The 17,013-nt window shown below is 40.8% G+C and overlaps 1 protein-coding gene across 1 annotated transcript in view; it reads right to left on the bottom strand.

The window, feature by feature from the left end:
- SH3BGRL2 (SH3 domain binding glutamate rich protein like 2) overlaps positions 1 to 17,013 on the bottom strand; it is a 42,362-nt gene that overhangs the window by 12,377 nt on the left and 12,972 nt on the right. Inside the window, exon 2 of the mRNA XM_060236405.1 lies at positions 14,361 to 14,546. Within this exon, the coding sequence (XP_060092388.1) occupies positions 14,361 to 14,546 (186 nt within the window). The remainder of the gene's footprint in view (positions 1 to 14,360; positions 14,547 to 17,013) is intronic.

Genomic DNA, 17,013 nt, shown 5'->3' with positions numbered 1-17,013 from the left:
GAGAGTCTTCTCCAGCACCATATCTCAAAAGCTTGGCCTTCCTTATGGTCCAGCTCTCACAGCCATACATTACTACTGGGAATACCATCTGGGAATACCATCGCTTTGACTACCCGAACTTTTGTTGGCAGGGTGGTGTCTCTACTTTTTATTATACTGCCCAGGTTCGCCATACCTGTCCTCTTAAGATGCATGTCTTCCCCTTCTATTTGCCATGGTGTGATGGGGCCAGATGCCATGATCTTAGTTTTTTTGATGTTGAGTTGCAAGCCTACTTTTGGCCATGAGTGTAGAGGGCTTTAAAAGGGGGTTAGGCAGATTAATGAAGGAGAGGACAATCAATGGCTAATCGCTAGAATGAGTAAGGGAAGCTTCCTATTCAGAGGCCACAAACCTCTGAATAGAAAGCAAGGCCTTGGTTTCTATGCCCTGTTTGTTACCCCTCTAGGGCAAATGGCTACCTGCTGTGTGAAAATAATGCTAGACTAGATGAACCAGTGATGTGATTCAGCAGGGCTCTGGTATGTACTTACCGTATGTCTTTACAACTGAAAATTTCACTGGGAAGGGGAGAATGTGTCTCTAGCAAAGAATGTTTGGAAGAAGCAAGGAAGCCAGTAGATTCATTGCAACTTTTGTAATCTACATCTCAAAATTCTTTTTTCTAGGGCATATGTAAGTTCTCCACATTTGAGGTTAATAATAAGGTGAACTACAATATGTCCAGCAAATTTAATTTGCCACCTGCAGTACTTATGGAAATAACATGCAAATTGCATTGTTAATTACATGAAAAATATGCAAATCAGCTTGGTAATGTGTGTTCTTCCCAGGAGCTCAAAAGTAATCTCTGCAGTGGTTTTTATAGGATCTACTAAAGAAATGTAACCCACAAGCATGATACATTATATGCATGAACAATATACAAATGGAAAAAACTGATGCATGGTGAAAAACTTTAACAAAATTTACTACATTTAATTTCAGGTCAGACTAACATTTGTTCCCCAGGCCTCAACTGGTACCCTAGGCTAGATGCACAATAATTCAGTTTATAATCACTGACTTGACATTTTGGAGATATGGTATTTCACTATGAGATAATCCACATGCAGCCACAAATGCATAATTATTAAACAGTTTATAGTGGCACTAGCCCTGTTCTGTGACTAATATGCATTCTCTAACCCCAACAAACAAAAAGATCCTTTTAAGAGCCACAATTCTTGTAGAACATGAGGAAACAAAGAAAAGAGTGTATACCAAAGGATGGCAGGGCAGCAGACCCTGTCTGGCAATAGAAAGCAAAGGCAGGAATCCAGTGACCATAAAAAGCCAACTCATCTGCACACTGTCCTTTCAAAGGTCTGCTAACCTCTCTCCTCCTTCCAAAAGGAAGAATGATGTCTGAGAAACTTCTCCCACCTACCCTTTTATGCCACCAGGACTGGATCTACAAGTTTTTTGAGGGAGGGGGGCAAAATTAAAAAATGATGTCCCCTTATGGGCCCATTCTATCTTATGGGCCCATAGAATAGAACGGACTCCATATCCAATTTAGCGACCCCCCCCCCCTGCTGGCGCCCAGGGCAAGCACCCCACTCTGCCCTCCCTAGATCTGGTGCTGCATGCTGCCACTGTTATTTCTACTACCAAAATGCTAGTGGGAGTAGAGAGATAAGAGGAAATTTTTCCTTCAAAGCAGTTTTAAGGCCATCATCACCGGCTCAAAAATATTTTAACTTTTTAAAAATGCAACAAAGAAAACAATACTGAGGAGACTAAGAAAGCTTTGTGAGGATGAGGATTTATTTATTTATTCATTCATCCAGCTTTATATTCCGCACTTCCCATAAGCGGGCTTAGGGCAGACCACAGTAAGTAGGCCATTCTGCATCATATCACAGGCATAGGCAAAATACACAAAAAAATTTTAAAAAAAAACAGATTTCACCATTTGTTGTGTGGACAGTCTAAAAAACTGGTGTCACTGGACTCTGAGGTTTGTTTAATTCAGGCCACATGGAGGTGGTGCCTTCAGCAGGGGAGGCTGACTTTTTTATTGGACACCCACCGCCTCAGCCAAAGGCCTGGCAGAACAGCTCCATTTTAAAGGTCCTGTGGGATGGTAGAAGGTCCTGCAAGGCCCTGATCTCACGCAGGAGCATGTTCTACCAGGCTGGGGCCAGGGCAGAAAAAGCCCTGGTCCTGTTTGAGGCGAAGAGGATGTTCCTCGGGTCAGGGACAGCAAGCAAATCTTAACTGATAGAGCTCAAGGCTCTCTGGGGCACATATGGAGCGAGGCAGTCCCTCAGATATGTCGATCTCAGACTGCACAAGGCTTTGAAGGTCTTGTACCTTGAGCAGATCTAGTACTAAATCAGAAGCCAGTGCAATTGATGTATATGTGCCTGCACAGGCAATGCAGTCAATAGGCATATCAGCACATTTTGCACCAGCTGGAATTTCCAGCTCAACCACAAGGACATCCAAGGTGGGCAGCCTGATTCCTGACTCAATCCGCCCCCCGCCCGCCCGATTTAGGTACAGGACCGCCATCTTCATTGGATTATATTTCAGCCAGCTCTGCTGTAGCTATCCCGCCATGGCCCCTAATCCCCTGGTCAGAGTTTGGGCAGCCATCCATCAACAGATAGAGCTGGGTGTCATCCACATACTGGTCAAGCCCCTGGGCCAGTTGGACAAGGGGGCACATAAATTTTAAATAACATTGACAAGAGAATCACCCCACCCCCACCCTGAGGATAACACAGGGATACTCCCTCACCAAGCACCACCCTCTGTCCCCTGTAATAGAGAAAGGAGGAAAACCATTGCAAGGCAGACACTCCCCCCCCCTCAAATTCCTATCTCGGCAAGGCAGGGAGTCAAAAGATCACAATCGATCATGTGAATGCTGCTATCAGATTGAAAGAAATGATGGAGAACAGGGGCAGAACAAAAGGAAAGAAAGTCAATGACCAACCTCTTCTCCATACTTCATGTGGAAGTGTCATAATACAATTTGCACCTAAAGGATAATCCTACTGTATGAACAAAGAGTGATAATAACAGAGAATAAAAAGTGGGGACCTGCAACAAAATATGGGTATCGGGTTACAACGTCTCTTGCTGTAACAAGGATAACAAGGCCCTTGGGGTCTCTGAAGTCCAGTGTCCTTCAATTCGAGGTTAGGTTTTCCACCAATCAATCAAGGCAGTGTTGGCAGTTCAGCGTCTAATGTATATGTTGTGTCCCTGCCCAAAAGTGTCTCTCAGGAAATACACAAACAGCCAGTTTCTCAGGAACAGTCCTGTAAAGACTCACCTTTGCAGCTAGTGTCAAGCTGTGCACTTTGCCTCCTAGCCTGTAACTCTGTTCTCAGCCTTCTTCTGTGGTATTCCGAAGGTGCAGGTGATCCCAGAGAGCTGGGAATAGGCTAACCACCTGCTGAATTAGAGCTAGAGGGTGGAGGTCATTCTGAACCAGCTTTTGACTGTAAGTCGTTGCATGGCTGCACCCCCACTTTCCTTCTGTTTGGCTTCTGTCAACTTTGGGCTGACTATGCAGGGCCCCTCATCCTCTGAGGAGTTCGCACTGTTACTGAGCTCAGGCTGATCCATTACAGCCACCCCTTCAGAATGAGAGGACAGCACTGGTGTTGGACAGTCAAGAGTTGTGTTGAATGTTTGGGAAGGCACCTCAGGAGACAGTGCTTGAGATGGATGTCTTTCTCAGCCATTCATTAGTTCCCACTGGTGGAGAAAAAAGTATTAGCAACTCCTTCCTCCCCACATGCAGTTTAAATGGCAGCTGTGCAGGGGCAATAGTGGGAGCTTCTGCTCCTTCCCCTGCTTGCCTGCCTGCCCATTCTTCTCCCTGCCACCTAGTAATGGGGGAGGGCATGGCAACTCCTGGCTTCTCTCCCCCTCATCTGACCATCGATCTGGCTGGCTGAAAGGGAGCAAAACTGGCTCCTCCTTCCTCTGCAACGCCTGCAGCACCACCATCTCATTCCTCCTGGCTCACTGTCCTCTAGAGCAGGGGTGGCCAACGGTAGCTCTCCAGATGTTTTTTGCCTACAACTCCCATCAGTCTCAGCCATTCGCCATGCTGGCTGGGGCTGATGGGAGTTGTAGGCAAAAACATCTGGAGAGCTACCATTGGCCACCCCTGCTCTAGAGGACAGGTAGGAGTGAACTGCATCACAGAGCACAGGTTCAACCAGATTCTCTTCCTCTCGGCTGGAAAGTTTACATTCTCTATGTTTGCTCAGACAGCTTGTTCCTCTGTTTAAGTTTGTTTAATAACACACTCCAGACTTTTTTTTTTCAAACCTGGGGAGTCCCCCAAGTTTGGATAAGTTTGGATAAAAAAAATTTTCTGTCACTGTGGCCCTGATTCACAGATTTAAGTATCTACAGATGGGGCTACAAGTGAGTATTAGAATATGTGATACATGTAAAGATTGCTCCCCAAAGTTTTCTAGGAGAACAAAGTAAAAATATCAAGCAGCAAAAGCTATAATATTCTACTGGAATTGAACTGTCAGTCAATAGATCTAATTTTCTATGTGGTGAAATCTGTGGATATTTAAATCTGACAAGTGAAAACACAAACAGAGAAGACAGTTCTTTCTACAAATCTGAAAAACCCAGGTTAGCAGAAAACTTTGAAATGTTTTAAAAATTATTATTATTATTATTATTATTATTATTATTATTATTATTATTATTATTATTGCTATCATGGGGGAGGGCATGGCAGCTCCTGGCTTCAAGTCACAGTCAACTTATGGTGACCCTACGGGTTTTCGAGGCAAGAGAAGTACAGAGATGGTTTGTCACTGCCTGCGTCTGCATGGTGAGATGAAAGGCAGCTATAGCTTTAAGAAATGAATGCATTCAGTAGCCATTGCTAAGTAACTACAACAGTTCAGCTAGTTGAAGCAGTGGTTTCTGTGAGTAAAAGGCAAGGGGATGGGAGCGGGGCCCTTTCCAGGCTCTCTTTGGCCTTTGAAGGAGAACTTATGAGGCCAGGCCCAGTAGCAACCACTGTCAGGATTGGCTGTTTGACAGTCTGAAAGGATGATCTGCTGTACAACTTTTTACAAGTTTTCCCCTGCAGAACATTCTGGAGAACATCCCCCACATCACTCCTAAATAACATGCTGAGCGATAAAACTTTCCAAGTAATTATGGGTCAGTCTGTCAATCAGCAAGTAGAAGAAACTGAATAACAGCCTACCCCATGTCTTAATCCTTGCTCCAGTTCTTTTCAATCTATACATCTCTAATGTTCCCAAGATGATATCTGGGAAGCTTGCTAAGCCAATGACATGATGATTCAAGTAAGGCACAAATTAATCAAAAGGACTGAGGAAATGTTGACTAGGGACCTCAGAATTTTGGCTAACTACTACCATAAACGGCAGCTTATCCCAAGTCCAGAAAAAACAGAATGATCCTGTTTCAATCTCAATAACAATCTTGTCAACTGTAAAATGAATATCTACTTTAATGGCTCCTGATTTATACAACCATACACCTAAGTATCATGGTATTACGCTGGACAGGACCTTGAGCTATAAGCACCATCTCACCAGTGTAGCGGTGAAAATACACACATCAAACAACATTCTCAAAAAATTAAGCAGTACAACTTGTGGTGCATCTGCTAGGACACTTAGATGTTCAGCTTTGGGGTTGATGTATAGTACTGCAGAATATAGTGCTTTAATATGGCTCAATAGACTCCATGTCCACAAACGTGATGCCAAACTCAATACAACAATGACAACCATCAGTGGATGCATTAAACCCACTCTGACCTACTGGCTACCACATTGTGCCACATCACTCCCCTGCATCTCTAAAGACAAGATGCCCTTCTTCATTAATATAGAAAGATAATTGAAAAAGAGAGTTGCCCATCCACAAAGACATGGCTGACACAGGCCTATCTAGACTAAGATTCCAATACCCAGCAATAAGATCAGCACAAATCCTGCAATCACAAAATTTTGATCTAGCGAATGAATGGCTGCAGACACGGATGAAATCAGCCCCACCCAAGGAGGATGCATTAAATAAAAAGACTATGTAAAAGGAATATTGCATGGTTTTGCTGAGGAGCCATCAACAGAAACATTCTACCTTTGTCACAGATACATATATACGGTATTTATATTCTACCTTTGTCACAGATACACATATATTTATATGGGGACTGGCAATGTTAACAAACTATTATGTCTTTTGTTGTGGTTGTGGGCAATGTTCTCTCTAAGCTGCAGAGTCCTGTGAGCAAAAATTCTACTTTGTGAGCTACTGGCATTAAAGTTGTGAGCTACTGGCATTAAAGTTGTGAGCTAGTGCATAAATTAGTGTGCTCTGGGGTCATCCTTCCTAAGCTAAGACAAAAATTTGTGCGCTGGAGGCTAAAAATCTGTGAGCTAGATCATGCTAACTCAGCTTAGAGGGAACACTGGTTGTGGGTTACATTCTCCAAGCTTAGAGAGACCTGTCACCTATTTGGTTTTTTGTTTTCTCATTACATTTACACAGATTTCCAGACTTGCCAATGATAAGAAAATAGCTTTTGTCTTGAAATATCGAAATATCAGAGAAGAATCTCTGATAAGATATAGTTACCACACACATTTACAACAACTTGTATTGAGTAAATTTGAAAATAAATAGCCAGAAAAGTCAGCTGTTTTTAGCTATTCTGAAATTATTCACAATGCCAAACAGGTTTTGCAAAAACTATCCAAAATATTTTCATTACTACAGTTCTACATGAAAAGTGTTCTTTGGGACAAAACTGTCACCTCATATTTAGCTCTACATTCAAAAGCAGAATAAGATACGAGATGCTTCACTGAAATATTAAAGAATTCTTACCAAGAAAAATTTAATGAAGGTTGAATCCAAAGAACTGTCAGAAGCTAGTTGCTAGCGCAATGCTTGTACTTACTACACAAGAACTCCCAAGGACAAGGACAAGAACTCCCCACCCCAAGGACAAGGGTGCTATACTAATAGGTAGGTTCTGTAGCAGTTCCTCTGCTTCCACTTGCACACAAGGTTATGCAAGCTATTGTGTAACTTTTTGTGCAAAGCAGAAGTTGTCTCTTTGGATTTGGTTTCACTTTTTGGTACAACATTCTACAGCTATCTTCATGCAAACCCTATAAACCAAAAGTATGAGCTGGAATGCATTTTTTTGCATGCATGCAGGAGATTTGTTCATTCACAAGTCATATCTAAAGGATTAGAAAAATTGTGAGGAAACCTTCAAAAACATCTGCACCGCTTTTCATTGACACGTCAACATGAGAACAGAGGATTAAGAGGTAGATCGTACAGCATGCCAAGCATGGACTTCACTGCAAACAAGTGCTTATAACCAGAAAATAGAGCCTGACTATCTTTCAAAGAGATAAAATAATAAAAAAATACTTTGCAAGTTAGATTGAGATCATCGGCTGATCCATTTTTACACAAAACTAGGACTGCTGTTTTCAATGCTCAGCTATTCACTAAGGAAAATCACACACAGAATAAGCCAACTGTAAAGGGATTAAAGCAGATAGAACAAAATAAGATAACCTGAAGAACACTTATAACGTAGTTGTGGCATTAAATGATAATATTAGGGCATTTGCAGCTGTTTGCTCACTTATCTAAAATACTTATATCCCATCCTATTTCTTCAGACTTGAAGAATCTAGCAATACAAGAAGCCACAAAGACACAAAAGCATGAGTCCATTAACAAAACAAAAACCAAGGTACAGCCAAACCAGTTAATCCTCCACTGAATTCCCTCACAAACAGAACTGTCTTCCATGCCTTCCTAAATGCAGCCAATGAAGGCTTCCAAACCTGCTGTGGTGGTGCACTTCAAAGGACTGGACTCAACCACAGAAATTTCTGTGGCCTGACTATTACCCAATGGAGAATTCTTATTAAGGCCATCCCAAGGACAAGGCTATCTAAGAACATAACTGGTTATAGAATTATAGAATCACCAACCTGGAAGGGGTCACACAGTCCATCTAGTCCAATCCCCGGCTCAATGAAGGATCAGCCTACATCATCCCTGACAAATGTTTGTTCAGTCACTGCTTAAAGACTGCCAATGAGATGGAGCTCACCACCTTCCTAGATAGCTGATTCCACTATTGAACATCTCTTACTGTAAAAACGTTTTTCCAAATATCCAGCCGGTACCTTCCCACTCTTAATTTAAACCCATTATTGTGAGTCTTATCCTCTGCTCCCAACAGGAGCACTCCCTGCCCTTCAAATACTTAAAGAGAGCAATCATATCCCCCCTCATCTCCTCCCCTTCCCTGCAGCCTCTACCTAGGAAAAGTATAGTTTTCTCCATAGTGGGGACCAAAGCAGGAGGGAAGCAACCTCAGCAAGGTATATTGACACAGAATGTACCAGTTATATCCTTACAAAATTATAACACTGGAGGTGGTTTTTCAGCCCTTTCCCCTGAAGCAGTGTTTCCTTCTTTGGGTGTCTGATCTTCCTTTTCTGGAGAGCAGTGAAATGTTTGGAAAACATACTGGAGTGTGTGGCATGGAGCTGGGAGAGAATAAATGCAGTAGGGCACAAACAGATGTAATAATAAGAAATATTTTTATGGTTTGAGGGGACATAAGAAGAGCCCTGCTGGATCAGACCAGTGGTCGTTTGGTTCAACATCCTGTCTCACACAAGTAGTCAACCAGTTATTCTGGAAGGCCAACTACAGGGCGTAAGGGCCAAGGTCTTCCCCACTGTTGCCATAGGCCACTGGTATTCAGAAGTTTACTGCCTCTATCTGTGAAGGTTCTCTTTAGTCAACAAGCCTAGTAGCCACTAATGGACCTGTCTTCTATTAACCTGTCTAAGCCACTTTTAAAGCTATCTATGCCTGTGGCCATCACTACATTCTCTGGCAGCAAAATTCACATTTTAATTACCCTATGTGTAAAGAAATATTTCCTTTTATCTGTCCTGAATCTACTGTCCATCAACTGCTTTGGATGCCCTTGATTCCCAGTATTTGGAGAGGGAGGGGGAGTCCTTTTTGTTCACATTCTTTATTCTGTGCATAATTTTATAAACCTCTTTCAAGACTCCCTTAGTTGTCTTTTTTGTAAACTGAGAAATCTCAGACTCTGCAGCCTTTCCTCTTCTTCTTAGTTGCCCTCTTCCGTACTTTTTTCAGCTGTGCTGTGACTTCTTTTTTTATATATACAGTGCTCAGAACCCTTCAAATCAGCCATTTTTTCTGGGGAACCACTGCTGCCAGATGAGAGCTGGAGATCACTCAGAATGACTGACAACTGTCTCCAGATGGCAGGGATCAGTTCATCTGGAGAAAATGGTGGATTCTCTGTGGTACACAAGCCATAAACACACACTACGTATCAGCTCTAATCTCCTTGGACATTCACAAGCCTTTATTCATGCACGCGTTATGAATCACTTCAAAGAAAGCACTTTGAATGAACAAATGTTCTTCACAGTCACTCTCCCTTCCCCAAACTCTCAAAAATTGCACGTACATTTTGTGAGGGGCTTGAAAGCACAAAGAGAACTGGTTTGTAACCCTTCCTCCTACTGACTTTCTGTTCTAGAGAACCCTCTAAAATAAGGCAAGCTTTTGTTATATTTGCATATAATGCAGAGTGAGTCATTGTGCAAAACCATGGACAAACAATTACCTAAATTGTTGTGTTCGCTACAACTGCAGACTGGATAATTATTTGGCCTGCATGCAAAACAGACAGTTGTTTGACCTGAGTAGATAGCACTGCTTTGGTCATTGTAAGCTGCTACAACAAATGACCGTATCCTAAAAAGGAAACACCCTCTGAATAGATCTAAATAGACAGCCATGTTGGTCTGAAGTAGTAGAACAAAATAGGAGTCGATTGCACCTTTAAGACCAACTTAGTTTAATTCAGAACGTGAGCTTTCGGATGCATGCACACTTCTTCAGACAAGGAATGAGGTACAGTAAGCAGAGCTACATATAGCTGGATCTTAGAACAGAGTCCATATATGCAGATGGATGCATAGACACTACCTTATACCAGAATCCTACTGATCGACAAACATACCTGCATGCCTCCAGCTACCATCCCAAACATACCAATTAAGGGGGTATCTGGATATATGGATTCTGTTCTAAGACCCTACGCCACCAGTGCTCTCAGTTATGTTTGTGATACTACAGATTTTCTGAGGAAAATACAATCTTTGAACAACCTTCCAGAGAACACTATCTTAGCTACCATGGATGTGGAATCTTTACATACCAACATCCCACATCAAGATGGATTACAGCTGTAAGTAATATAATCTCTGATAAAAACACAGCTGACTTTGCCACAAAACTGTGCCATTTTGTTCTCACCCATAACTACTTCAGATTTGGCAATGAACTTTTCCTACAGATCAATGGTACAGCCATGGGCACCCACATGGCCCCACAATATGCTATCATCTTCATGGCTGACTTGGAGCAACGCTTCCTAGACTCCCACCCACTCTTACCTACCTTATACCTGCGTTACATTGATGACATTTTTATGGTCTGGACACACAATAAAGAAGCCCTGGATACATTTTACCAGGCATTCAATGACTTCCACCCCACCATCAACCTGACAATGAACCAGTCTATGCAAGAAATACATTTTCTGGACACCACTGTTAAAATACACAATGGATGCACAGACACTACCTTATACTGGAAACCTACTGACCGACGAACATACCTGCATGCCTCCAGCTACCATCCCAAACATACCAAACAATCCATTGTATACAGCCAGGCTCTATGCTACAGCCGCATTTGCTCCAATTCTGCTGACAGAGATTCTCACCTGAGGGATCTACAGCAAACCTTTTTGGAACTAAAGTACCCACCTGATGAAATCAGGAAACAGATTAACAAAGCCAGAATGATACCCAGAGAAAACCTGTTACAAGACAAACCTAAAAAGACAATAACAGAACACCACTAGTGGTCACACACAATTCTCAACTGAAAACAGTTCAACGAATCATCAACAACTTACATCCTCTATTGAATAGTGACAGCTCTTTCAAAAGTACTGAGGGGTAAACCTTTTCTTGCACACAGACAGCCCCCTAATCTCAAACAACTCCTCACCCACAGCAATACAACATCTCATCTGAGCATGGGCACTGGTACCAGAGCTTGCAATAAACCCAAGTGCCAACTTTGCTGCCACATACACCCAGACAGCACAATTACTGGACTTAACAGCATTAACTACACTTGTCTCAGGCTCATTCACTTGCTCATCTTCCAACATTATATATGCCATTAAATGCCAACAATGCCCTTCAGTTCTCTACATAGGGCAAACAGAACAAACCCTCCGCCAAAGGATAAATGGACACAAATCTATCAGGAATTACAGAACTGAGAAACCTGTGGGGGAACACTTTAACCTTCCAAAGCATTCAATGGGTGATCTCAAAGTAGCTGTTTTACTGCAAAGGAACTTCAAGAACAGAATGGAGAGAGAAACTGCTGAATTACAAATTATTATGAAACTTGGAACAAACACCTCCCTAGGACTGAACAGGGATATTGGTTTTTTATCTCATCACAGATGCTAAACCCACTCTCAGAACTTCAAGAACAGAATAGAGAGGGGAATTGCTGAATTACAAATTATTATGAAACTTGGAACAAACACCTCCCCATGACTAAACAGAGATGTTGTTTTGTTGTTTTATCTCATTACATATGCTAAACCCACTTTCACTAAGTATCAGAATAATGCTTTTGTATTGACATACTCAAACAAGGGCCATTTATCTCATTACATATACTAAACCCATCTTCCACTATATTTTAATATTTTTTCCTAATTGCAAACTAGAATTGTGTATATATTTATGTTACATGTTAAAAGGTAAATTAGTTGGACAGGAAAAACTTCTGAGAAAGAAATCCCTCTTTTTGACCCAGATTTATTAGCAATAGAATAATTAACAGGCATTCTCACATTCTGACATGTTACTGTTTTATGGTTTCCCATGCTAAGGCAACCCAGATCAAAGGTTTTCTGAATTTGTTAATTTTACTATTCTGCTATTGGTTTTTAACTTTGTACCACTTGGCATTCCAAACCCCACCAGCTATATGTAGCTCCGCTTACTGTACCTCATTCCTCGTCTGAAGAAGTGTGCATGCACACAAAAGCTTAGGTTCTGAATAAAACTAAGTTAGTCTTAAAGGTGCAATCGACTCCTATTTTGTTCTACACCCTCTGAATGTATAACCTCAACACAGTATGCAACAGCCTCCTAGAGCCACAGGACAACAATACTGGTAGTGATCATACTGTAGAAATGCAATTTGCCAAAAGACTTTTGTGATCAGACCAATGTCTAATTACATTAGTATGCATCCTAGCCCTAGGGAGGAATTTGCCATGCCATGCAATCTTTTCCAACAGAATGCAACTACAGCTGCAAGGATGAATAGGGTGTGTGTATGCATATGTGTACCCACCCACACACCTGATCTGTCGCTAGAAGACAGGCCTGTTTAGGATCCAATTGCAGAAGTATTTGCATTAGGAAGACAACAAACAGCAAAATAAGCTTCCTACCTATTTGCATGCTGTATTCCTTGTTTCCATACTTGTCCCTCAACCTAAGTCAGTAACAATCAACAATACCTCCATGTAATAAAAACACTCAGCCTCTCCCTCCTTCTCAATTATTCTGTCAGAAAAATTAACAGAGGCCCTTGTAATTAACACAGCCAAGGACCTCTGTAGCCTAGGCAAACGTATTTTCCATATGTACAATTTTACTAAAATGTGGTTTTTTGGGGGGGTTGTATTAGGGGAAGGTACCTATACATGTAAACAAGACTGGTGTATTTTGATGCCCAGTTTTTAATATGTATAATTTGAGTAAAGTTTTGTAATATATTTTTAGCTTTTTAATTCACAATGATAATTTCATATATAAGGTGTTTTCTTTTTTAAACCTCTGATGGACTTTCAAAAGTTCATGCCTAACAGAGTTTGAGAACCTTTGAGTGACAAGCTGTTCAAACAGAATTCTTTTGAGATGGTCAGTTAAGGGATGACAGTTGGCAATTGACAGCTGAAGAGACCGTTAAGCAACGATTGTGGACTGGTAAGGAGGCTAAGGGAGTGAGTGGATCAAGGAGGATCTTCATTCAAGCTAACAAAAAAGGGAAATAGATTCTAGTAAAGAGAAGTGATACGTACCCAATTAAGAAGGAAAATAGCGCCCTGACCTGGACAGCCCAAGCAAGCTTTATCGCGTTAGATCTCAGAAGCTAAGTAGGGTTGACTCTGGCAAGTACTTGAATGGGAGACCTCCTTGGAATACCAGGAGTCAGGAGGTGGAGGCAGGCTTTATTCAGTCACCTCCCTGAATATCCTCCAGGCCCCCAGTAGGGGTCAGTCACCAGAGGTCACCATGACTTCCAGGTGCACATACATGCACATATAAATACCAAAAATACCAAAAAGTGAGAGTAGGAAAATAGCTTCTAGTACAGATAAGTGATTTCATCCAGTTAAAGAAGGGAAATAATTCTTAAAGGAAGGAATGATCCCTAGACGGTGTAAAAAGAAGGAAACTGGAACTTGGTTCTATGTTCCTGCCTTCTAATTTTATGTGTCAGTGAAACCCAAAAACCTATGCTTGAGAATTTAAGCAGAAACTGAAAAGAAAACCTCTCTCCTATATAAGTTTTAAAGACCTTGTTTGAATAGCAGAAGCATTTACTTGTTGGCAACAAATTATCTGGTGTTTGTGTGAATACAAAGTTAGCTTAGTTTTATTATCTGGTCACCTCATACATCCTGATTCCTCCTGCCTAACCTTTCCCCCGCTAAGTTAAATAAAACATTTCTGGTTTTCTGAACTTTCACAAGCCTCTTGTGTGTCATTTCAAAAGCAGAGTATGAGAAGGTGATTTTGTTTCTTGCCATAATTTCCTGGGACTGGCCAGCATCTCTCTCTCTCTCTCTACATCTATATCTACCTACATATATGTCTGTCTCTCTATATAAAGTGACTTGGGGGGACAGCCATAGACAAACAAATAAAAAGAAAATAGATAAAAGGGCTGTTCAGCAAGAAAAGAAGACAAAAGTGAAAATCCTGGGTGTGAGGGAGAAAAGAGGGTGAGATTGCCATATGACCTTTTTTGTTACCTGGTCAGTTCTGGGTTGAAATCCCCTCCCCCCTTTTTTGTTTGTTTGTTTGTTTTCACTGTCTAGGCTAACATAGACAGTAAAGCAGTACCATAAAGCTACTTACTCCACAATACTGATCATCACTAAAAATCTGAGGTGGCAATGGGTTGCCTTGTGCAGGCTGCTTGTCTTGAGGAATATGCTTATACATCCAGCGCCTTTGGTCTTCTGACATGGTGATATCCACCTCTTCAAACTCAATCTTGTTGGCTTCCAGAAATCGTACAATGTCTTGCTGTCTCTTCTTAATCTTAATAGGAAAATGAAAAAGAACAAAATTAGTACTAAAACAGCAGTTGTTAAGACAATGTGAAAAGAAAGTAATGTCACCAACAGCTAAATTGACCCTATAGAGTTTGATTATTCTCTAAGAGGGAAATGTTTTGTCAACAGATGTCACGCATTTTATTTTCTCATCACAAATCCAAACAATATGTTTAAAAGCAAAGTGTTCCCTATCTGGGGATGTTTCCAACTGTACCAGTGTTGCAGAATGATTTCATACTGCCAAAACAAACCCTCCACATTTTTCCATGTCCATGTGCACTTGTCCAAAAATCCCTACATTTTCAAGTCTGTTTAGCTGTTCTACTGCAGACCAATACAGCAATCCTCTGAAACTACAAAAACATGATAAAGTAAACACATTTTGATAAACCTGTTAGTCTTTCAGGTACCAAAGGTAAATTTTTATGTTTTTGCTGCTGTGGACTCATGTGGGTACCCTAATATAATTTATTCACTAATAGCATTCTTAAAAAAAACATTATATGAAACCTTCCTTCAGAAGCCATTTTTTCCTAAGCCATTTTCAGCACAGAAGGGTGGGCTATATAATCTTTTAAAGCATACATCTCATATACCTTTAACAAAATTATATAAAGCTATAAGAAGTATCCAATGTTTTCACCGACATAATGCATCTGAGATTACATTGGTTACACTTCTTAAAACAATCTTGTGCTTTTAATATAAACTTGTGGAAAAGAGTTAACATAGCCAGCAACAACAGCCATCAATAGAAGAAATATTTCCCACATGCCATTTAGGGTTGCCAATTCTGGGTTGGCAAATTCCTGGAGATTCTGGGAGGTGAAGCCTGGGTAGGGTTTAGGATTATAATGTCATAGAGTTCAGCCTCCAAAGTAGCCCCTTTCTCCAGGTGAACTGATCTCTGCAGTCTGGAGATTAGCTATAATTCAAGGAGATCTCCTGGCTTCACCTGGAGATTGGCAACTCTAAACCATTTACCAAACTCAGCACATACAGAGAACAGACTCTTATTAGGAAGGCCGTATTGACAATTCAAGAAAAGCAACCCATAAGTCAGTGACCATAGCAACTGCGTCATTCTAAGCATCACAAGAGAGATGCTCACTTCTCAAGACAGATGTTCAATTAGTTTGGAATGCATTACTCTTTTCAGCATTTGGGATGTGGGAAGGAGGAAAAGAGTTTCAAGCAATATGTTTTTCAATTATAAAAGCACTTTCCTTCAGCAGTTGGGAGGTTAATTTCTGTAAACAAACCAAGAGGACTTCCTACACAAAAGGCACCATATGCAGCCTCCAGAGATCAGCAAGAGCAATCTGTTTCTTTAATACAGAGATGCTTTAATACTGAAGAGACTGCTCTTTGGAATTCTGCACTCTCTCAGGCTAGTAGTAAAATCTGTCCATTTCCTACCAAAACAGTGGAATGTTTTTGCGGCTTAAGAACTGGCCAATGAAGCCTGTGGGTAAGACACTATGAACCTCTTCTTCACAAACTGGAAATGTGAAAAGCTTTTAGTGAAGTCAACTGCAAAGAGCGAGAAGTTTATACATGCATACAACAATTATTAAGACACAAGATGAACACAAAAGGCAGGTCTATCTGCAACAAGGCATCCACACAGCACTCTGCATAAGATAATACAATCCATTTAGTTTTCGTCAAACACCAACAATTTGAAGAAATACAAGGTAGAATGTGCAATGCATTATATGGTTATCCAAAAGATTTACAAGAGTGCTTAAAGCATAAATGAAGATTTAAAGAAAAATAAAGCTGTATCTAGAATTACTGCTATATGTCTTTGTTTTGTTTACAAATGGGTAATTCCAAAAAGACAGTAGAAAAGATAGAAAAATCTTAGACAACATTTCAACTATTTACAATACTAAAATTAATCACCCAACATATTTACTATACTAAATACGTCACCCAACATAAATATAATAATCACCCAACATACTGTCAAGATGGTACACCTGAACAAACCATGTATTTTGCAAGCTGAACTGGAATTTGAGTTTATTGACCTATGACCGTATATACATAAATACATTTTAAATTCTTTTGGGAAATACCAACTTTAGCCTCAAAAAGAAGGATGCTTCGAATACAGAAAGATTATGCTTAAAACAGTACTATGCTTAGAGGATTGACTGTCTTTCACTCAAAGGTAGCATTCTCAGAATTGCTTCCAGTTCCACATGCAGGGCCTGCTAAACGGGCCCAGATCAGGGGCCTCAATGAACAGATAAGAAAGTGGTGCTAAGAAGAATGGTTTAGATTTGTTAGGCACTGGAGGAACCTTCTGAGACAAGCCAAATCTGTACAAAAGAGAGACACTTCATTTGACCCAAAAGGGAACCAGAATGCTGTCAATTAATACCAAATAGTGACAGATCAGCTTTTAAACTAATCCTAGAGAGAAAGCTGACAGGAGCTGG

This window comes from Heteronotia binoei, chromosome 1, assembly GCF_032191835.1.
Source record: "Heteronotia binoei isolate CCM8104 ecotype False Entrance Well chromosome 1, APGP_CSIRO_Hbin_v1, whole genome shotgun sequence".
Taxonomy (NCBI): Eukaryota; Metazoa; Chordata; class Lepidosauria; order Squamata; family Gekkonidae; genus Heteronotia; species Heteronotia binoei.
Note: the sequence above shows the minus strand (reverse complement) of the source record. Positions and strands in the feature narration are given on the sequence as shown.